At 46.3% G+C, this 22,358-nt stretch overlaps 1 protein-coding gene across 1 annotated transcript; it reads left to right on the top strand.

Annotated features, from left to right (window-relative positions):
- Nucleotides 1–919: 919 nt before the first annotated feature.
- On the top strand, nucleotides 920–19,369 carry VWA2 (von Willebrand factor A domain containing 2; the record flags this gene model as incomplete). Its single annotated transcript, XM_009698671.1, has 11 exons — nucleotides 920–1,053; nucleotides 3,311–3,420; nucleotides 8,709–8,903; nucleotides 9,266–9,396; nucleotides 10,100–10,232; nucleotides 11,976–12,031; nucleotides 12,897–13,004; nucleotides 13,847–14,428; nucleotides 14,759–15,310; nucleotides 18,436–18,558; nucleotides 19,317–19,369. Coding segments are annotated over 11 exons (2,177 nt in total), but the record flags the coding sequence as incomplete, so codon positions are not given.
- Between the last annotated feature and the right edge of the window lie 2,989 nt (nucleotides 19,370–22,358).

The raw sequence follows: 22,358 nt of genomic DNA, 5'->3' as shown, positions 1-22,358 counted from the left end.
AGGAATGATTTGGAAAAAAGTAGTGATAGTAAAAAGATTATAATAATGGGAATAGAGAAATGGGATGGGCCAAAAGGGCTCTTAAAAGGTTGGTGCGCTTGCTCCCTGTGTTGAGCTTCTGGATTCAGTTTCCCTTGAAGTTGGTTCTGGTAAATGCTGCAGAGGTGACTTTAAAATTTCTGTGTAAATGCTTTGAAAATGTCTCTTCGGAGTCTGCAGACTGCCTTTTCTTTTTTTTGTCAGTGAAATTATGGGTTTCCACTGCAGTGTAAGCACCTCAGGAGCTTGTACTTGGGAGCAGTTGCATTCATGCAGGCAGGGGTGATACAAGGACACGTCTCTGAAGATGAGATAAAAGGCAGATTTTTGTGAAAAGTGTTTCTGTCAGTGCCTTGGAGTGGTTCAGAGAGTTTGTGTTTAGAAAAATAAGAGTATGTTTTGAAAAATGTGCTGCAGATGCAACACATCTGGCTCCATGGGACTCTGTATGCTTTGCAAATGCCTTCTGGATTCACGTCTGTGCCTTGGACTGGGAGAGCCTGCAGGTCCCACTGGGCATGGCTGCCTCCCCCTGCAGCTCATCCCTCCGCATCCTCTCCGGGAGAGCAGCTCTCTCTGCGGTTAATGATATCCCACTGCATCAGCTCATTGGAGTTGCTGCTCCCATGCTTTCATTGAACTGATAAAGCCAGGCTTGGGAGCTGAAATCTAAGGTGGAAGTCTTGCAGACTGTGAAGGCTGAACTGGTGCGGCTGCAGGCCAGAGCAGGAGTGCATGTGGGCTTTGGGTTGTGGACGCTGGGCTGCCCCAGCCTGTCCTCTGCAAGTCTGTTTGTCTGAATTTTCTGCTTTTGGCTGTCTGCTTCCAGAGAGTGAGACTAATAAAGTGCAGCTTCAAAATGTACATCTTTTTCTCCTAGTGATGCAGTGCTCTGCTTCATTAGATGTCCTTTTCCTCTTGGATGGCTCCTACAGCATTGGCAAAGGAAGCTTTGAAAGGTCTAAGCACTTCGCAGGCAAGCTCTGTGATGCCTTGGACATCCATCCAGACAGGGTGAGTGTCAGGAATGTCTCATTTTAGTTTCAGGCAGCTTGGCAATGAGTGGAAGGGCTGAGTGATAACACGATAACATGCTGACTGAAATTGCAAAATTCAACCTAGCAGCTACTATGGAGTCAGTGTATTTATTCAGTAGGATGCAGTGGAGGTTTATGAAACAGTGGGGTTAGAGGACACTTCTTGATTCCTCACAGATTTTAAGCAGTTCCATTTGGTCTGGAGAAAAGACATGATCTTTCAGATTAAAGATTATGGCTTGAGGTTTTTTTTTTTTAATGATTTTTATTTTGGTTTGGATCCTCATAGATTAAAATGGTTGGTTCTTTTTGTTGTTTTTCCCTGGAAAGTCACAGAATTAGTCGCTGGGAAGTTAATCATCTTTCTGTACAGATGTAAATGATACAGTCTGCTTGCTCTGCTTCTCCTAGAAGGCCTCTATTCCAAATTAAGCTAAAAGGGCAGAATTTTTTAGTTCAGTGCAAGGCACCAGCTCTTTACTGAGGCGTTTGGGGATCTGTACACTGCCATAGGTCTCCAAGATCTCACCACACTCCCCACCTGCTAATGGTGCAGAGTGCTTAATGCTGGTGCTCACCAGAGAGAAAAGCACGAAACTGGCCAGCTGGAACTGCCAGCTGGAGCCCAAGCAGATGGTATTTACAGATACCCGGTATAAAACACCTAAGATAAATGGACAGGTGTGGCTATGCAAGTTCTTTCTTGTCCACTCCTATTCCAAACCTTGGCTCAAATCAAAGTCTAATTTTGGGTGCCGTGTGTCGGCAAGGAGTGATGGGTAGCCACAGTCTGGGCTCCCTCAGGTCTTACCTGCTCCCTGGAGCCATCCTTGAGGCACCTCTGGGCCTGAATGACACATCCCAGGTTTTTTCTGAGGGGATTTCAAGCCAGACCCAGGTGCAGTTCCAGCTGTGCATCCAGTGCCACATCACACTATCCTGGCCAGGGACCTTGGAGCGGGCTGGGAAGGTTGCTGTACTCTATTCCCTGCCAGACCTTTCCAAATAAGTATCAGGCCTTTGAGAAGTTTCTGGCAGGGATGCAAGGTCTCTGTGTAGCAGGAAGAGGACCCTGAGGCAGGACAGAGAGTGGGTCTGGGCCTGCTGTGGCTTTGAGGTCCACTGATCCATGTCTGATTCTCCAGAGAGGTCTGGGAGCAAAGGAACAGAGGCAGGTCTTGTGTTTGCTCCTGGTTCCCACAGCAGGGATGCTTAGACTTGTACTCAAAAACCTCTTCTAGACCAACTACCACCACTGCTCCAGGTCCTAAAATCAAAAGCTGCGGTTCTGCCTCTGTGGCAGGGTCATTTGGAAGCTGAAATCACCATTCCCTTCCATCGTTTTCTCATCTAAGAAATCTTTCACCCTTCAGATCTCAGCTTACAGCCACACAGCACAGGAAGCTTTCCGCACAGGGCAATGATGGTGAGGAGTCACAATGCAAGGCTTTGAGAGATGCTAGGTGGCTTAGGTTAAATGGGCATTTCCTTTTCGTGGCTCATACTAAACAGACTGAAAGTAGAGACTTGCATCTAGGAACCGACTGCAATATAGGCTTAGGTGAAATAATCTGAACGTTTAGTATTTGCAGATTTGGTGGGTTGGGTTTTTGTAAATACGATCCTTCTCCTACTCTTTCTCTTGATCCTCACGTAGACTGGACTGAAAATCAGTAGCCTTTTCAACTTTGAAGTCATCACATTCCATAAAATTTCTTGTAAGGCTTCAGTGACGTATTCTGGATGTATTGCCCAGTACAGAAAATTTAGTCTGTTTGCTTTTTCAGACGTTTTCAACTACAGAAAGTGGTTTTAGAGGAGGTAGTGGAAAAATAATTGGTTTGTGTTGCCTACTGTGCTCAATGCCAGAGGGAGCTGCTTTTAGTAATGGAAAGATTGCCTGCACAGTGTATAAATGGCTTGGTATAAAAGGTGTTATTTATAAACTTACTGTCCTTGAGGCTACTAGCTGCTCTAAATGGATAAATATAGATCTTGTGCTGCCTGCAACTGCAGCAGAGGCTCCTGTTGTTTGCAGATGAATGTTTTTGCCTTGTCTCTATACGTAATGTTGTGGTTTGTGCTCTTTTTTTCAAGTTTGTTTAGAGTGCCGGTGGCTCAACATGGAAAACAGAGTTTGCCTTGATGCAACTTAGTCTTCCCAAATCTGTAAATTGATCAAAAGAGTAAAACTCTCACAGACACCTTTCATGATCTTTAACCTTTTCTTTTAGGTCCGTGTGGGAATGATACAGTTTAGCTCAACTCCCCACCTTGAATTCCCACTGGATTCATATCTGACCAAACAAGAAGTGAAAGAGACAATCAAGAGGATTGTGTTCAGGTCAGCTTATTTTACAGCTCTATTCTTTTTCTGGGCTATGAATGATCTCTGGACTGAAGAGTTTTTTGAGGTCCAGACATTTCTGCCTCTGCCATGCCTACACCAACGTGAGGCCCCCAGGGAGGGGGGTGGATGAGCACTGTCTGTGGTCCGCAGTCTGCTAAAAACGTGCAACCTGGTCTTTGTCAGTGAAAGTTGATAGAGGAGAAAGTTCTCAGTGTCCCACTATAATGTGGTAAATAGGGAGGAGTTTTCCATGACCCTCCTGGCAGGTTTTTCTGGCTGTTTGTGCCAGGCGGTGGGTTACATCCTTCCAGGGAAAACCAAGTGTGGCATTCTCACATGGTTGAGCAAAGGCAGGACAGTGTTCATCTTCATTGTTTGGTGGTTACAATTTCCTTTGTCCTATGAGGTAGTGACGAATTGCTGGTCCCTAGATATCTGTGCATGTGTGTCTGCTGAATTCAAGAGGATCAGGTTTTTCAGATGGAAACCTTTTTTCCTTCCTGAATGTTAAGACTTGGATGTCTTCCCATGACCCCAGGAAATGGAGCCAGAAACCCAAAAAAGCACTGTCCTTAGAGCCTCTCAAAATCCAAACTTTTCATCTGTGAGAAGTACATTTGGATCTACAAAGGATCTGACAACCACCCCAAAATAACACTTGTTTCGATGATAGATGAGGTGCTGGTATGGCCTGCGGGTGTCTGCTCTTTCCTTTGCAGATCTGCATCAGGGCTAAAGGTTGGCTCAACATTTCTCATAGATGTCTGCTGCTCTCAGCATGATGTGTGTATTGCAAGCAAATGTGACCACTTTTGATTTTTTCAAGCACAATCAGTTGGCTGGGTTTTGTTGTATTGCTTTTGATAAGTTTATCAAATCAAGAAAACCTCTTGTGTAATATTACAGGGAAAACTTAGCAGAAAACAAGATACACTCCTCCTCTTTGGCTGTTGCTTGAAAGAGCAGAGAAAGTGAAGCAGTGTTTGGCGTCTGACACTGAAATCCCTTGATGACAACACATGGATGCTGACAGATCAAACAGAAATAACGACCTTGTGCTCTGCCGTTTCATCTAGTTTAAATGAAAAGCTGACATTTCAAAGTAGATAAAATACTTACGGATGGATTCAAGTTGGCTTCTGAAAAAGCTGGGTGTTTGACATCTCAGTTGAGAGGCTCCTTGATGTGCTTCTGATGAGCCTTTGGCCACCGAGGCATTTCCTGACTTCAGCCCTGTGCTTTGGGCGCAGAGATGAGAGCGCTTGAGAGGAGGCAGCGCCAGACTGAAGTGAAGCTTTTGTGATTTATTTGGAGACTGCTGGTCTCTCTGTGAATTCTGTCCAAATAACTTTCGAATTCATCAGCCAATTTCAACCAAATTTGGCAGTAACCTCAGAAGCTAAATTTCTTATGAATTTCTTTCATACAAGTCAATGGCTGGTTACAGGAGAGAAACCTTCTTAGTGCTGTTCCTGAGGCAAAGCAGCAGGTAAAGTCCAGATCTCCTTTGGCTTCAGAAAATCCTTATTGGAGTAATGCCTTAAACGCATATCTGCTGTATCAAAAACTGGCAAACCTCCAAGCACAAATCAATAAGAAGCTGAATTTAATGAGCTTTGGTGCAGAGACTCTTTATTAACTTTTTCTAATCCTCAGGACTCACATGGGCACAGCTTACTGAGTTCATCAAGATTTAGTCATCAAAATGACTATGCACAATATATTTTCCCCTCATGCACAGCACTTTTCACTGAAGCATCTGACAGCTGCTGACATCTGGTCAGGAAAAGGCAGATTTGGACATGCTGTGAGCACATGGTCATTGAGTATGCTTTGAAATGGTGGAGTGCAGAGGAGGAAGTACTTAAAGAAGTTCAAAGCAAGAATGTTTGGCAGGTACTGAATTAAAAAGTTTCTGTGAAAATCAGAGGGTAGACAGAAAATAATGAACTTGGGCATGATCAAATGCTTTTCTAGAACAAGCAAATCAGGAATCAGGTGCTAAAGCAACGGATGGATGTTCGGAAGGCAAATGGGGTGTGGTTTTGTCAACACAGCTGAAGGAGAACATGATGCCTCCAAGAAAGGAGTAACACTTGTGGTTTGGTTCCCCTTGCTCTGGATGGCAATAAAAGCAGTCCTAAAAGGCAATAATAGGAAGTGATTTATAGCACAGCTCCTCGGACAGAATTAGAAGACAGCTGGAAATGTCTCCTCTGATGCAGTGGCTTAATTATCAATAGGTCTGGAGCATGTTCTCAGTGAACTGGGCTTTCTCTGGTATCAAATAACTGGTCAGGGATGGCACATTTACAGACCTCTTGCGTTGTGCAGGTGAAGAACTACCAAGAAAGGAAGAGGGAGACTCATGTCCATGCAGGATTTACCCCTTTGAGATAAGCAAACATTTAGCCCTCCAACAACAAAAAGAGATAATGTGTTGTAGGCAGGGATCAAAGCTGGTGACAATAGCTGAAGAACTTGCAGTGTAGGTTGTCCTCGGTTTTTACAGTGGATGAAAGGCTTTTGCCTAACGTGTTGTGTTGTAGTAAGATCTTAGCCTGGTGATGGCTGGGTGAAGAACGTAGGTGGTTGATATGAAGCTTGAGTTGGTTGTGTCAGGTGGCCGGCAGCAGGGGCTGGGGTGCCTGGGTGACCTGTACCTCTGAGTGTGGTAGGTAGGGAGTTGGGGCAGCTGGGGCTGATTTGCCCCAGCCACCCTGGGATCCAGCTGCACAGTCCACCAGACTTCACTCTGCAAGGCAGAGGCGAGACCATCTCCTGCCTCCTTTCCAATGTCTCTGTTAGGTTACCTATAGCTTTTACTTAAAACTTCAGTATTTGGCTAACAATGTAATCATTCCTGCCTCAGCCTGACAGAGATGATAATTTTGTATATCGTTTTGATGACATTTCATGGTACATAGAACCTGGAGCCCTATCTTGAGTAGGCATCTCTAACAGTCATTTAAAGTTAAGTCTTGAAAGCAGAGGATGACAGTTCCTGCCCCACGAAGCTCACTGGCAAGAAATAACAACTAGAGTAAATGTGCAGCCCATAAAAACCACCACACCTTGTCCTTCCCCTCCTAGACCTCTGTGTATGCATAGCACTCCCATTTTTATTCCCTTCTGCTTTATTTTCAGCACCCTCTGCAATGAGGGGCTCCTTCCCAGTTCACGTCCAGTATTTATCACCAAAGAGACCCTAGTGCTGCGCTGACACTGGCCATAACCTTACCTGCCTGCAGTGAGCATCTTGTCTCTTGGGTGCACTCTGCTGCCAGAGGGATCTTTCTTTTCCCTCCCTGGGGCTTTGTGCTGATGTGCAGGATACCTCTCAGACAGCTCCGGTATCTACAGGCTCAGCAGGGCAATCAGGCTCTTAGGTTAAGGAGGCACCCAGCAAATCTTATGCTTTAATAATCTCACAAGAAACGAGTCTTGGGGTTTCTGAAGCATCTTTGACTAGAGCTGTTTTCTGGCAGGCTGTAGCTTATTTTTTACTCATGTTGCATTCAAGGTTGCTTTGTCGTTGGGAGTTATTGCACAGGTGTGAGGCTTGATGTCTGCCATTCCCTAAGGCTTAGCAGCAGCCTATTTTACCTTTTAGCTTATGTCACCATTGGCATGTTTCACTGCTGGAATGTGCCTCCTTTGGCACCCAAGTCCTGGTGTGGGTTTAATACTTCACTACTGAGAGGATTGCTGAGTATTGAACTAATTGCTTTCTACCTCAGAAACGTTCCCTTCTCCAGGGCAGAATTCAAGGGCTGCCAAAATATAGAGGTAGCTGCTTCTTTCCACCACCAGAAACTGCTGTTGTGGGGCCAGGCAAGAGGGAGTAGGTGGTTTTGTGGGGAAGGACCCAGGATCAGTGCTCAAATCTGCTTCTGTCATCTTTGGTCCAAGAGGACACTTAGTTTTTATTCCTTCAGAGGTCAGTTTGCACACCCCTCCATCCTGCTCCACAGGCCCACTTCTTTTCAGGACCACCCCATCAGTCAGCTCTTCGGAGCAGATGGATACATGCAGATTTTCAGATGGGATCGTCTGATGGTTTTACAAGTCTGACCCTTCATCTCTTGATACCCCATTCATTTGTAAGCAAAGGGTGGCAGGACTATCTTCATCCCACTCTTTGAGTTACATGTATTGGAAGATAATTTTGACAAGAGAGACCCCCAGGCAAGCTCCATGATAGCTGAGATCTCAGCCCTGAGGGCTGCCAGGATTTCAGGACACCAGTGCAGTGAAGGCAGTACAAGGAGTAAGGCAGCTTTGGCATCTGAGCCACAAATGAGCTGAAGTGGATAACTTGTGCCACATTTTAAATGGCCTTATGCTTCTTCCAGGTGATCCCATCTCCAAAACAAGAAGTCACAGGTACAGCTTGTGTGAGTGTCAGTGGCTAGTGCACCTTCTCTATCACACCAGTGCTTCTGGCAAGCAACGTGGCAGATGAGAGTATTGCTTTTAACTGAGTTTAGCATGGGTTTAGACAACTGGAGCATCAGATGGTTTCTCTTAACGTTTGCTTTCCTCATGTAAAAGGTACTGGTGAAATTCTGAAGAAAGCCTGCTTTGTGTCCAGTCCTTCTGAGTTTCCAGGGATACACTAAGAAGCTTTCAGCATTTGTATTTTCAGGAGCTTTACTACAGGGTGGACAAATGACTTTTTGTGGAAAATCAGATTAACCTGCAGATCAACCAGGGAGAAAAAACCAGGCAAGGACTCTCTGCACACTGCTGGACTGCAAACTCGGTTACAAGCTGGGATGCATAATTCCCTGTAAGGCAGAAGGTCCAATGGAGGGAAAGGGATGATACATGACAAGAATTTATAGTACATTTGTACATCAAGAGAAAGGAAACCACTTTGAGATGCTGGTCTTTGTTCATTTTGCCCACTTGTACTGTGTTTCTGACTGGAATACAAGAGGTTGTTTTAAAACAGCTTTTCCACATGACTCTTAAAGAAGTGACTGCAATTTTCAGATGGCAAAGCAGAAGCAATTGAGACATTCGTTGAAGCTGGAAATGAAACCCAAATATCTGAGAGCTCTGGTTCCTACTCCAGCTGCTGTGTGTTAGAAGTCTTCTGGAGAGCACTTTGGGTTGGAGAGGAGGGAGGTAAGGCTGAGCAGATGGGACCTATGGATAGGAAGATGACAAGAACGATAGGATTAGACCAGAGCATGGAAATTTGAAAATGGTAAATTCAATAGCAGGAGAAGAGCTTTTATTTCTGCTTTTCTGATTTTTATCTCCCGTCTTTCTAGAGGTGGGAGCACAGAGACAGCTCGGGCTCTGAAGTACATTCTCCGCAAGGGATTTCCTGGTGGCAGAAACTCAAGTGTCCCTGAAGTCCTGATCATAATTTCGGATGGAAAGTCCCAGGGTGGTACTGTGATGCCTGCAATGCAGGTGAAGGAGAGACACATCACGGTTTTTGCAGTGGGAATCAAGTTTCCAAGGTAGGAAACTTTGCACAGAGTGGGAAATGGAGGCCCAGCTAGCCAAATGGCAAGTTCTAGCGAGTGAGGGATGGTCTTGTTCTAGATACAAGTTTTGGAAAGAGAAAAGGGAAATTTGTGGGGTAGCATAGGCATGGAGGAAACATGATGGCTGGTATAGGAGCAAGACTAGAGTTGGTGCAGGAAGCTCTTCCACTGAGTAGAGCTATGCTACTGCCTGAGACTAAACACACCAGGATCTTGAAAACTATTAGAAGGATGTCATGGTTTTGCATCTGCTCTCTATTTGCTGCACAGGGTTTGTTTGGATACTCAGTTCTTTGTGGATGACTAAGCAGTTGAAATTCCCCTTTGCTTGGCAGGTGGGAGGAGTTGTATGTGCTGGCTAGTGAGCCCACCGAGCAGCATGTACTCTTTGCTGGAGATGCTAACGATGCTGCCAACGGCCTGTACAGCACCCTCACTGGCTCTGCCTGCAGTGCCATCGCTCCAGGTAACCCCTGTCCTGACTCCACCTTCATGCCCATGCTTTGAGCTTGGACCATGTCATCGAGTGAGAAAGATGAGGCAGTGTCAGAAAGCATACAGGGGAATTAGCAGATGTTGTGCTTCAAGGTAACCTGCTTCTGGTGCCCAAACTGGATGGCATGCTTGCCAGCTACCTCTTCAAATACCTGCAAGTTGCAGGATCCTCAATCTTTCTGTGTCTCGGTTCCCCTCTGAAGATGGGAATATTGGTCCTTGCTTGTGTCATGGGGAATGGAGGGATAAACATAGTTGTGTTAAATCTTCTAATGGACTTGGCTGTGTGTTGAGGGGGGACCACCAGGGGCTTGCAAGAGATAGAAAAGATAGAACTAGAATGGTCCAGAGATAGAAGAAAATTAAATACATGAATGAAGAAGGCACCAGAGGGTCTGAAAAGTTGTCACTGAACCTGAACTCAGCACTGCGAGTTTTATAGCAAAGTAAAGGAGGCTGAATAATGAGCACTGCAGAAAGTGGGGTAGGCTAGTGAGCTTGTCGACAGAAAATTTCTCTTCTGGAATCTCATGGAGGCTCTTTGAAGCACTACCTGGTCTGCTGTTGGCAGGTAGGTGAGGAAGACTAACAGGTTTCAAAATGGTGCTCCACTCCCACACAGACTTTGTATTTTCAGGCAATTGATCCTAGTTTGCGTTTGTTCTTTGCAACAGGCTGCAAAGTTGAATCGCACCCTTGTGAACGCAGGACCCTGGAGACTGTGAAAGAGCTGGCTGGAAACTATGTGTGCTGGAAAGGCTCAAAACAGCCAAATGCAGTGCGGGCTTCTGTGTGCCCTTTTTACAGGTGAGTTGGACATCCACATCTCTAAAAGTGACTGGGGCTGAGAGAAGAGGAGAGAGATGACAATGAGGCTTTTATCTGACCTTGACTCTTTACTGGGATGAACGTCCCTCGGAAAACTGATGCAAACATATTCTCTAGACCTAGGAAAAGGCTCTCCCTGCTCTGACCATTGGCTGATCTGAGAAGCAAAGGGTAAGAGGAGGAGCTGAGAAAAAGAAGCAGAAGATGATTAGCCCAAGAGTGCCATGAATATTATAAATGGAATTGGGATTAGTTTCCTACCTGTTGAACCGAGATGCTTTGAAGTTTAGATCTCTGTACCAACTCTATGCTGCAGAAGGTTTCTAGGTCATGCTCCCTGTGTTGGTCCTGGTTCTGGTTTTGTCCACGCAGGCTTTCTTCCTTTCAGAGAAGCCCCTTTTCCTTTGTTTGGCTGCCCTGGAGGGCTTGGGAAAGACTTTCCTGTGGAGAGACTCCCGTCACTGGCAGAAAATACCCCCAAGTTGAAGTGCATCAGGGCCAGAACGGGGATGCACACAAAGACCTGCATTGTCAGGTCGATGGCAGTGAGTTGCATGAGGAAAATGCCCTCTTGCTTGAGGAGAGGAGGCTGGAGCTGAAAACCCATAAAGCATGTCAGGTCCTTCAAATAATATTGTCGCTGCAGTCAGTGCAGCAGGAGAAGTGCTTTAAAAATGAGCTGTGAAGGGAAAGGCAGCTTTGTGCTCTTTGCTGATAAAAATAGCTGAGTGAAAGTGGTGTTGTACAGAAATTGGTAGGGGGGATTGTTTTTCCTTTGAAGAGATGCTTCATGTGTTTGTTTTAATACCAGGCAGTCAGATTAATGTTTGAAAATCACCCCAGATCTGGGCTGTGCATTGATGGCCTGCTGCATAGATATACTGGGAGGTGATTGTGTGGATAATTTCAGACATGTCCTAATGACTGTGAGCGTTTCCAGATGCTTGTACCTCGGAGCCAACGTAGGAAAGCAGAGCAGCTTGTGGCTTGCTTACAGCATCCCAAAAGTGATGGTTTTGGCCACAGTTGCTGCATGTTTTAGCAGCCCTAATGCAGAGCACTGGAAAATCCAGTGGTATAGTGAAGCTGCAGGTATTAGAGAAATAGAAGCCTCATTAACAGGGATGAAAAAAGCAGAAATTATCTCACTGTCAGGAACGAACATTACCTGCCTTCTTACATGTGGCAAATACACACTTCGGCTCTAGAGTTTGGGTTTTTTTCATGTCACCTTAGGGCAGGGAAATGATGGAGGAAGCAGAAAAATCCCCCTGGGAGGTACAGCTGAGGGCTGAGGATTTCCTCCTAGTCTAAACCATAATTGTCCACTAGTTACAGCTGGATAAGTTAGATGCCAGAATTAATATCGAATAAGAAATTCTCACTGCTGTAAAACTTTCTTTTAATTCGAATTTAGGACGAAAAGTTTAACATCTCTTCTGTAGCAACTAAAAAAAATAATCATTTGGAGCCTTACAAATACATCCCTGATCTTTAAATGTAAAACGTTAAAGTAGAATTCAAAACCAAAAGAGTAGGTTTGATGAAAATGCGTTTTTTCTTTTACCACCCCACTCAGAATGGACTTTTTTTTTGAAATACTTGTTTTGAAAAATTGCGTTTTCAAGGAGAATTTGTTCCATTGAAAACACAGTAAGGTCAGCCTTGAAGATACCTTGTTAATCTTTAAATTCCTAATAGATTTTATTCTTCCTGTTTCAGATGGAAGAGAGTCTTGATAAAATACCCATCCAGATGCTTCCGAACTGTATGTCCAGGTAGGACTTACCCCTTTTAAAAATTTTATTTACAAAGCAAGAAAGGTAATAACTAAAGGATAAAAAGATAGGGTTTTACTTTGACTTCTAAAATTTTGTTCTGAGAGAGAGATTGTGATCCTTAACAAGAAGTTCATATTATGTCCAGTTTTTTTGTCCCATGGGTATCTATGACCAGAGCTCTTTTGGATTAAAATATCTCCCTGTCATTTTTCCTTCCACTTGAGGACTTAGTTAATTCTCAACTACTCATGTTCCTGAGGCAGAGGCTTGCCCTGCTTCCCAATGCCTGTGGGCAGTCACTGCTCTCCAGCTAGGGGAATATGCAGTGAGATGCCTTCACTCATTCGCTTGGTACCACGAGCATCATCAGTTTAGCAGGGAACCTGGCACTTGCTGATTGCCGGTTTTTGTGACTGTGGAAATAGCTGTGGTCCTTCAGTTCTGCCCTTAACCCAATCTTTTTGCTGGTTCAGGTGACTCTGGCTTTATTTTCTTTGTCAGTACAACGTTGTCCAAGCAGCAGGCCGGACTCTGATCTTTTCGTTGCTGGTGTAGACCTGGCAGGCCTGTATGACCTTTAACAATTCTGTATGTACATGAATGTAACTTCATTGGCGTTATTCCAGAGCAAATAAAGTGCGACCACAGTGTGGTTTGCTCTCTTCACTGCTGCCTGTTGGAGAGCCATCCCAAAAAGAAATTGCCATGGAGGTGAGGGTGCACATGGCCCTGCATTAGTTCAAACTCTGCAGCAAGAGCTGTGACCCCACTTCTTCTAATGGCGATGCTCACACTAGCACAGGATGGGAAGGGGCAGGCTCCCTGCTGACTCCCTGTCTTTCTTTTCCCTGGCCCTGTTTAGACCCTTGTGACTCCGAGCCATGCCAGAATGGGGGCACGTGTGTCCCAGAGGGACTGGACAAATACCACTGCCTCTGCCCAGTGGGGTACGGAGGAGACATGCACTGCGGTAGGTGTGAAGCTGTGCTCCCCCTCCTTCCTTCTCGGCTGTGTCCTGCCCTTGCGGTACCCGTGGCACAGCCATAGGGACAACTGGAGTTGGGCTGCAGCTTTTTGGGCTTTTCTCCAGAAGACAGACTGAGTTTTCTCTCATGCTGGTTATGACTGCGTCAGGCCTGATGACTGGGTCTTGCTGGTCAGAAACCTTGTGGACAGGGAGAGCACCAGTACTGATGGTCTCACCCTGGTGTGGCTAACTTTGTTTCTAAGTGCTGGTGCCAAGTGAGCAGGAGAAACGGGGAGAATCACATAGGTATGTCTGTTGGTCCCGTCCCTGCACACATGGGCCCAGGAGGGACTCCGGATTTTGGGGGTTCAATGTAAAGAAACCCATGAAGGTCCTGATCTTCTGAAAATGCTTTGTACTTACTTCCCCCAGGATCAAGACTCCCACTTGAAAGTGTCTCAGGGTGTTACAGATGAGGGTCTGGTGCTTGGACTCTCTCCTTTCTCCAGTATACGACATACTGGAACTTGGAGTGTTTTCCCCAGAATACTAAGAGAGTGGAGTTGTCATTTTTAATTTGAAGTTTGCCATCCAAAAGTTCAGGAATCCCCTAAGCCTCCCATAGATATTTCCTGTCTCTAAAGGCTTATGTGGCATCCAGCCAAGATAAGGTGCACTCCTGGCACAGTTGTCCTCCAGCTCATGACATGTCTGGCAAACCATTTAGGCTACTGGACACAATGTCCCTTCTCCACACCACAGGGCTTCCAGTAGGCCCCAGCTGAGGTGCCCGGCATGCTCGTCGTCTTGCCCTGCGAATGACAAATTGCCGTCTCCCTTTTCAGCACCAAAGCTGAGCCTCAAGTGCAGCGTGGATCTCCTTTTCCTGGTGGACAGCTCAGCGGGAGTCACACTGGAAGGGTTCCTGCGCTACAAGGCGTTCCTCAAGAGGTTCCTCCAAGCAGTGATGGGCCAGGACTCGCCAATGAACGTGGGGGTGGCCCAGTATGATAACAATGTCAGGATACCCATTGAAGTGGGCCAACACAAGGATGCATTCAGTCTCATGAAGAGCATTGATGCTTTGAATTTCAGTGGAGGAGGAACCCTGACAGGCAGAGCCCTGCAGTACATTGCACAGCATGGTTTTAGGACCACCCCAGTCCTTGCAGATGTGCAGGATCATCTCCCACATGTGGTTGTCTTGCTCACTGACTCCAAGTCCCAGGATCCAGTGGCAGAAGCCGCTAAGTATGCGAGGGACCAAGATATCTTCTTGATCGGTGTAGGCAGCAGCCTTGTGGGAGCAGAGCTGACCGAGATGACTGGCAATTCAAAGCAGACCATTGTCTACTCAGACCCCCAGGACCTGTTCCACAGGATCCCAGAGCTGCAGAGAAGAATCTGCAGTGTGGACGATCCTGAAGGTAAGATTGTGATGTGGGCATTGTGGGACGAGTTTGTCAAACCACGAGGAGGTCTTCTGAACTCCACTGGGGAGGAGGGAAGGACAGAAGGATGCATGTCCTTGTTTTGTTTGTGTCAGTGACAGATCTAGGGACTAACTTTCCATCGCTGCTTTTTATGATGTATCTCTATCTGTTGGTGTGAAAGGGTCATAGATCACCCTTCCTGCAGCCAGTGATCAGCAGTGGTGAATTTTGCACACCATGTCCTGCCCCCCTTCCCCACTTTTTTGGTCAGAAAGGAGTACCTATGTATTCTGAAAAATACCATATTTGCACTCTTTTATCCAGGCTGCCAGGAGCAGTCTCTTGATTTGGCATTTGCAGTGGATGCCTCATCTGGAGTTGGCCTGGAGAATTTTCTGCGGCTGAGGAGCTTTGTCAGGAGCAGCTGTTTGCGCTTCAGCATCAACCGGGATGTCACCCAAATTGCCCTTGTGATCTATGGCAGCAAAGCTCACACTGTGTTCGCTTTGGATACCCACACAAGCAATTCAGCTGTCCTCCACGCTATCGACCAGGTACCTTTCCTTGGGGACTCGGCCTCTGCTGGCAGCGCCTTGCTGCATATTTATGGTGACGTGATGACAGTGCAGAAGGGAGCAAGACCCGGTGTCAGCAAGGTGGTGGTGGTGCTCACAAATGGAGGTGGGATGGAGGATGCAGCTGCCCCAGCTCAGCAACTGAGGCACAACGGCATCTTGGTGTTTGTGGTTGCCATTGGGGACGCACGGAAGGACAAGCTGCTGAGGGTTGCTGGGTCTCCCAACTACCTGGTCCACCTCTCCTCTTATGAAGACCTGCAGTATTACCAAGACCTTATCATCGAAAGAATCTGTGAAGGTGAGAGAACATCCCATCCTTGCTCTTTATGCGAATGCCACCCGCTGTTCTTATTGTAGTTTTTCTGGTGCTTTACCAAGTGAGCTCGATACTATCTTTTGCATTTTACAGATGGGGACACTATAGCGTAAATATTCAGTGACTGTCCAAAGCAATCCTATAGGAATAGGATCTGATCCTAAGATTCAGTTCAGTGGGTGAGATTCAGCTTAGTGTGACTGGCTCCTTCCAGCCCCAGCCCTGCCACATCTAGGTTCTGCCTTCCCTGAAAGAAAAAGAAGTTTGCTCTTTTTCTGATGTTGCTTTAAACCTTTAGAATTTCCTGTGCATTACTATACCCCCTGCAGCGTTGCTAGGGGGGCTTACTGGACACGATTCTGCAGCCAACAGTGTTGGTCCCTGAGTGAGGTCTCTGCTGTCTTGTTCAACAAGTTTGTGGCCAGGTGTTTGCAAAGTGGTGGGTCTGAAACCTCATCACTCCTGTTCCTCCTTAGTGTCCCTCTTCTGAAGTTACCATGTAGGCTCTCAAGATTTTATTTACATTGCGCAGGATTTAATCCTAAAATCAGACTCTGCCCACTTTGAAACCTGCAGACTGTTAAACTGAGGCTTTCAGACAACTTGTGATTGTTTTGATGGCAGGATCAAATCCTTATCTCCAAAGTGAGAGGGAAGAATTTTCAAATATTCATATAAAAGCTCATGTTTGGTGGGAGGGGGGGGAGGAAAGTGCGCTTTCTTCAAAACTTCAAGTCCTGAGAACCAGTCCTCCGCTGGGAAAAAATTGACTCTGATACCAAGTTTGAAACACTTGTGTGCTGAGTGTGAGTGCCTGTGTTTGATGGAAATCAGCTTTTCAGAAAGAACAGCAGCCCTGGTATTGCACACATAGTGGTGGTTGAAGTGCTTCTGGTTAAAATGCCATGCCTTGTTTAACATCTAGCTATTTGCTTTAGTTATGTTTTAACCTGTTTGTAAGATCAAATGAAGAAGCATATTGAGCTTCAGCACAATCAAAGGTCCTTTTCATCTCTGGTCATGCCTGTGGCTCCTTCAGAGTTACAAAGAACTACAGCACCGTCCCTTTGGGGTGAGGAGCCGGTCTCCCGGCAGGCTCTGCAGACAGTTTGTATCTGGAGCTTTTCATTGTGCTCCTATTGCAATGGCATTTTCAGCTGTGTTATTATGAAAACAGTCTACTGTACCATGAAATTAACTACAACGCCACGGATGAAGGGGAAGAGACAGCAAGGTTCAATGAGTCAGGGTAATAACATATCATTTCCTGAGATTGAATTGCTGCTTTCATTTCATGTGCAGGTAATCACTGTTTGTACTAGATAGGCTGGGACTAAGGGCGACATAAAGATAAGCCCTTTATTCAGTCTTCTACTCTCAAGTCCAGGACTCAATAACAGAATCATTGTCTGTGAAAGGACTTTAAAAGAATTATGACTCATGATAAAAGTATTTGAGAAACAGAACCTGCCTCTGGACACCTGGAATATCGTATTTATTCTGACGCTCGGCTGAAAAGACACCAGAAAAAAAATGATCTGGGGTCTAGGAGAAGAGATCCAAGCATTAAATATATATGAGTCTGATTAATGGAAATACAAGCTCTTAGGATCGTCAGAGGGTATAATCCCTGAAGTGCAAGAAGCTTATTTAAGTTAACAGTAGGCTTGAGTTCAGAGAACTGGTGTCTGGGTGGAACAGCATGATTCCCCCAAACATGGACTGCGAGGTTATGCTATGGAGCAGCTGTGGAGGGAAGTGGTGGATGCATGACACGTGGAGCAGAGTACCATGGAAAAACTCTCAGGGGAGCCTCCAGTACCTGGAAGATGGGTGGTGTGTCCAAGAGGTCCAGCTTTCATTGCCAGTGACTCTACCAACTACAGTGAAAGTGTCCATCCCTGGGGAAACACTGTCAGGCAGGACGCCATCTGAGATGTCCCATGATGACAAGAACATTGTTGAAGCCAACTTGGCTCCATATAAAATCAACAGCAACTAAAGATTGAGATGTTTCACTTCTAGAACTTGACTGTCAAAAAACTTCAATTTCAATGATTATTTTGCCAATCTTAGGTGGAGGTTGAGAGTTGATGCGTGCATATCATTATCTGTCCAGGGAGAACGAGCACAACGTGTGGTAAGCTGTAGTAACTGTCCTGATGGATAGGGGATAGAATTTATATTCTTTCCTTCTCTCCCTTTTGCTACTCCCTCTGTGCTTTTTCTACTGCAGAGCAAAGGGCAAGGCTAGCAGCTCCAGACTCTACACCCCGTAGTTGTTCAGCAGAGGAATTTCACACGCTTACCAACACTGCGGTGGTGTTGCCAGCAGACTGGAAGCAAATCCCTCTGGGATGCTGCTACTTAACATATTCACAGCAAGGCAGCATGAAACGCTGCCAGCCCTGCTGACAGCTGTGTTAAAAGGGTTGGGAAAGCTGTCACATACTTCACAATAACAGGTCTAGTAACAACTTGGGCTGTGGTTGCAGGCTTTTCTCTCAAACCTCCTAGAAAAGAAGCCCAGAAATTTTTCCTGTGTTGTTTTTCATTCGTGCCATGCCTGCTTCCCAGTTGACTTCTTGTCCTTGCTCCTCTCTGGTGGAAACTCAAGTCCTCTCCAGGGGGAGAGTGGGATTTGGACTCCGGTGGCATTTGGGGTTATAAACTACGTGGAGCAGGGCGTGTGTCTTGCTCTGCATTGGCAGTGTCTGGATGTGGGGGGCTTAGAGGTGCTCATGTGTTCAGTGCACAGCTCTGAAAATGCTCCATTTTGCTTTTCTTTGATATGCAGCCTAATGTCGCTCTCTAAGCTTTATTGGGAGTATTCTCCGCCAGATTGGAACATCTAGAGAAGCTGTTCTTTTTCTTCTCTAGATTAAGCACAGAAGAGTTTTGTCCTCTGTGTCAAGACAGGGTTGTGAGCTTTCGTCCCCTACCATGTTAATGTAGTTTTCCAACCCCTTTAGTCCTAGATGACATTTTTTGATGTCTGGGTTATGTAGTTACTGTTATTTTTGCAGCATTCCTGATGGGTGTTGGTCCTAGCTATTAATACTCTGTAGATGTGCCTAAGCCTGCTGTTCTGCTTGTGTTTGTTGCAGAAGCAAAAAGCCCTGTGAACCTGTGCAAACCCAACCCGTGCATGAACCAGGGCGTATGCATCCTTGGGCCTGGGAGCTACCGGTGCGAATGCCATGGCTGGGAAGGACCCCACTGTGAGAGCAGTAAGGATCAGCAGATGGCAACCATGGCAGATGTCATCCGTTCCGCCCAGCCCCTCTGAACAGATCCCACATCTCCACCTCTCCCTTGAGCAGAGATGTGGCTGTAACTCTTGGACAGCTGTTTGGTGGCTGGGCCTTGGTGCTGACACGGCCTCTGTCACATGGAAGGTGGAGATGTTTGGGCTGCTGAGGGGAACAAGGGCTTCTCTCAAGAAGCTGTGCCCTGTTTTACATTCACTAGACGAGTTGACTGTGAGGGAACCCCAAGAAGGTCTAACAGTTTTGGTAATGTTCTTCCACTCTGTTCTGTTCCTTTTTTCCCCTCTGCCCTGCTAGAAGAAACAATCTCTCTTTGGCTCCCGGGGTGGAAAGCTCTGACTCCCTTTTAATGGGAGGGAGCTGTTTCTGCTGGAGTGTGACCCCCTCCCTTTTGCTTTCAGTGCTTTCCCTGGTGCAAAATCCTCCCCATTGCCTTCTTCCTCTTCAGCAGGGGAGCAGTGAGCAGGAGGTGGCGAGCCTCTGGCTCCCTGGGGGTGGTCCTGTGCCCATAGTGAGTAGTTCTGAATTAAGTGGATTTCCCCCTCACCCAGTATTGTCTGCTTTACCTGAGCCCAGTAGTTCTGCCTTCCACCCCGTGGCCTCTAACGTCGGTCAGCTAAGGTCAAAAGGATGCTTGTTGGGTTGTAACGGATTGAGTGTGACCTTATCCATTGGTCCTAAAGCCCTTATCCCATGTCTGTGCTTCTCTTCTGCAACAGGAGTTCTCCGGGGTGATTCTCCAAGATCCCCAGTCCTTCCTCCGCACTCTCATGTGCAATGGAGTCCAAGGGGTTTGCTGCACTTCTCCAGAGTCTCTCAGCACACCGAAAGGCATGTGGATCAGAGACACTGACATAGATACACCAAGTGCTCCAGTTCTCCATCCAGGAACGCTTACTGCCACTCGCAGGCATGATCCAGGAAGCCACCACTGTCTTTGGCAGTGATTGAGTTACTCCAGCACAGTGACCATGCTGAGGTCATTCCCAGTTCCTGCGTTCCACAAACTGGGCTTCCCAGTGCTCTCTTTCTTTTTTAATTGAAGTAAATACTTGTGTTTAAGTATTTATTATTGGCATTTTACATTTCTTCATCCAGATTCTAGTGTCGTGTGGTTACTTTTTTTTAACAGACTTCTTGAGAGCTCTTTGAGTTAGCCTAAAATATGTGGAGCTCCTGTTGAAGGGGTATAATGTAGATTACACGCTGGCAGCCAGGTGCTGGAGTGAATGGCTTGTTACATGCAGGAAGACAAACAAGAGGAAGGAGAATGGATTATGAGCCTCTGTTCTGTTTTGTAAGTTGTCCATGTTGCTTTCTTCTCTGAATTTATTTGGAGTGATAGCTTCACGGGCTTTTTGTAGCTGTGTATTTTGGTAAGGAGAGATTTGAAAAAGATTGGTTTTGCGAGAGCATTTAATGGTTTATGCAACTCCAAAGAAGAGCTGTGACAGTCAGTATGTGTTGCTGTTTATTAGTAGATGCATTGACTGTTTTTCTCTTAGATTTGACCCAAGTCAAGTCCAGTTACCTGTGATGCAAACACAGCAAGTAAGGGCAATCCCCTAACCATTTGCAAAGGTCTGGTCTGTTGTAGGCTCTGGACGGAGCCATGGTTTGTACCATCCTGCTGGTCTTCGGACCTTGGTCTCTCTGCTTTCGGATTTAAATCCATTCCTCCCCTCCCAGCCCCATGCTTATCTGCCAGCTACAGTCTGACCTGCAGGGGACAGGACCAGGACAAACCTCCTGAGCGTCTTCGCATGGGTGCTGGGAGCAGAGCATGGCAGGCAACCTGCAGGTCAGAGGAGGAAGAGGTCTGGACCTCTTCCAGATCTCATCCACCCTTTCCTTTGTCCTCTTGGTGGCTACCTCTTTACTCTCTCCTTTGCCGGTGCATATTTTTCTCTTCTTTTTCACTCGTTCCAGCTCAAGTCTCACCTCTTCTTTTTGGTGCTATTTCCATGGCTCAGAGCTTTGCCATATTGCTTTGCTTTCCTTTTGGAGCTGGCTGGGGAGAACAGCATGCTTGTCCTGGCCTGAACCCAGACAGATGAGCTGAATGGCATTTCTGCCTCCCTTTGTTGTTTTGAGCTGACCTTGTGCCCAGCACAGCAGTGGTCTCAGCAGCAGAAGCTGGGCCTCTGGTGGGCTGTGATGGTTCACGTGTCTCCAAAGATGGTTTGACCACGTGCCTGCATCCTTTGGAGCATCAGTGTCACTGGACCACTAGGTCAATTTGCCCATGAAGCTGTAAGATTTCAGTAATTGCTCCCCCAGGGCCCGTGGTTCACACTGTCAGGTTATTTTCTGCTACTTTTCCCAGATGTCCATCACCTCTGGGGAGCAGGAGCAGCTCTGGACAGGGCTGAGGCAGAAACATTAACTGTGACTGCCAGCGCTTGTGAAAATAGCGTCTGTTGTTCCCAGAAGGAGAAAAATCCCTTCACTCGGATGTTCTGGCCCCATGTTTGAATAGTAACATTAGATGTACAAAGAGAGACACAAATTACTCTGCAGGTTTGTTGTCAAAAGAAGAATGGTCTAAAAGCACTCTCGGGGATGAAAGCTGGCACTGAGACAGGAGCAGCACTGTAGTACCTTGTGGGAGAAGCCAGGCTAAGAGAAAGGAGAATTTCCTCTTTCTTTTCACTGTCACTTTAGTAGATTGTCTGTGTCCTAAGGCACAGCAAAATAAAGGCTTAGTTGAAGGACTGACATTTGGGATAGAAAGAGAAACTAATCTATTAGTTACTTATGTAGGCATGGCTGTAGCTAAGCATTGCCTCTGCTCTAAAACTGTCAGTTGTCTCTTGTAGGGAGAAGATCAGACTTTGTAGGGCTGGATCAGACTCACAGCTGACACCAAAGACATGGTTTGTGTTTTATGGTGCAGAAGTGCACGTGGAGCCAGCTGAGTTCCAACCAGCCTGCTCTGAAAACTCTCCCCAGCCTCCCTGCACATCCTCTGTTGTGTGAAGGGTCAGAGAGACCGCCACTTCTCACCACTTGTGAGAAACATTCACGTATGTAGTTTTTAAGAGAGGACAAAGTCTGTGAAGCAAAGGTTTTTTTCAATGCTGTGTGCACAGGAGATCACCTCCGTGATCCTCCTGCATGCACACTGGTTAGTCTCACTTCCACATATTTATTTAGGACAGTCATTCATATTCATACCATTTCTCAGAAGTCTTATACATATTCAAATGATTTTCCCCAAGTTATTTACTTTTATACCCTCCCACTTGCATCTGCGCACTGTTCTCTAGGGGTCTTCTTTGAGGGTCGTGGGATGAAGGCTCAAAGTCTTCCTCTCGGTTGAACTCCTTATTCTGGCGCCCGCGCTCTATTGTTTCGGTTATATTGCAAACCCAAGTTGACAGTTAATACTCTCTTTCTTCCATATAAGGGTAGGGAGGTGACAACCAGGTAGAGACTAATCATGGCTAAGATAAGCGGTGTCAGCTAAAGCAACTTCACCCTATATCCGAATACATGTTACCCTGTCTCTGTCCCCATACTTGGGTGCCTGGAAACTTACATTCTTTCTGACTGCCTATCTGCCATGGCTTAAGCAAAACCACAATACCACTTCTCACACCATTGCTGCCCCATTGGGTTTGCAGCTCCCTGGGGTTCTCTGCTATAGTTTGTCTAACGGCATCGCTAGTTCACTCCTCACAGGCATTTGTCCTCTGCAGGATTCGTCTTTCCTCTCCAATGAAAGCATATTTACCTTGTCTGGCGCACAGCTCTGGGAC

The sequence above is a fragment of the Cariama cristata genome, unplaced genomic scaffold (assembly GCF_000690535.1).
Source record: "Cariama cristata isolate BGI_N322 unplaced genomic scaffold, ASM69053v1 scaffold17154, whole genome shotgun sequence".
NCBI classification, from domain to species: Eukaryota; Metazoa; Chordata; class Aves; order Cariamiformes; family Cariamidae; genus Cariama; species Cariama cristata.
Note: the sequence above shows the minus strand (reverse complement) of the source record. Positions and strands in the feature narration are given on the sequence as shown.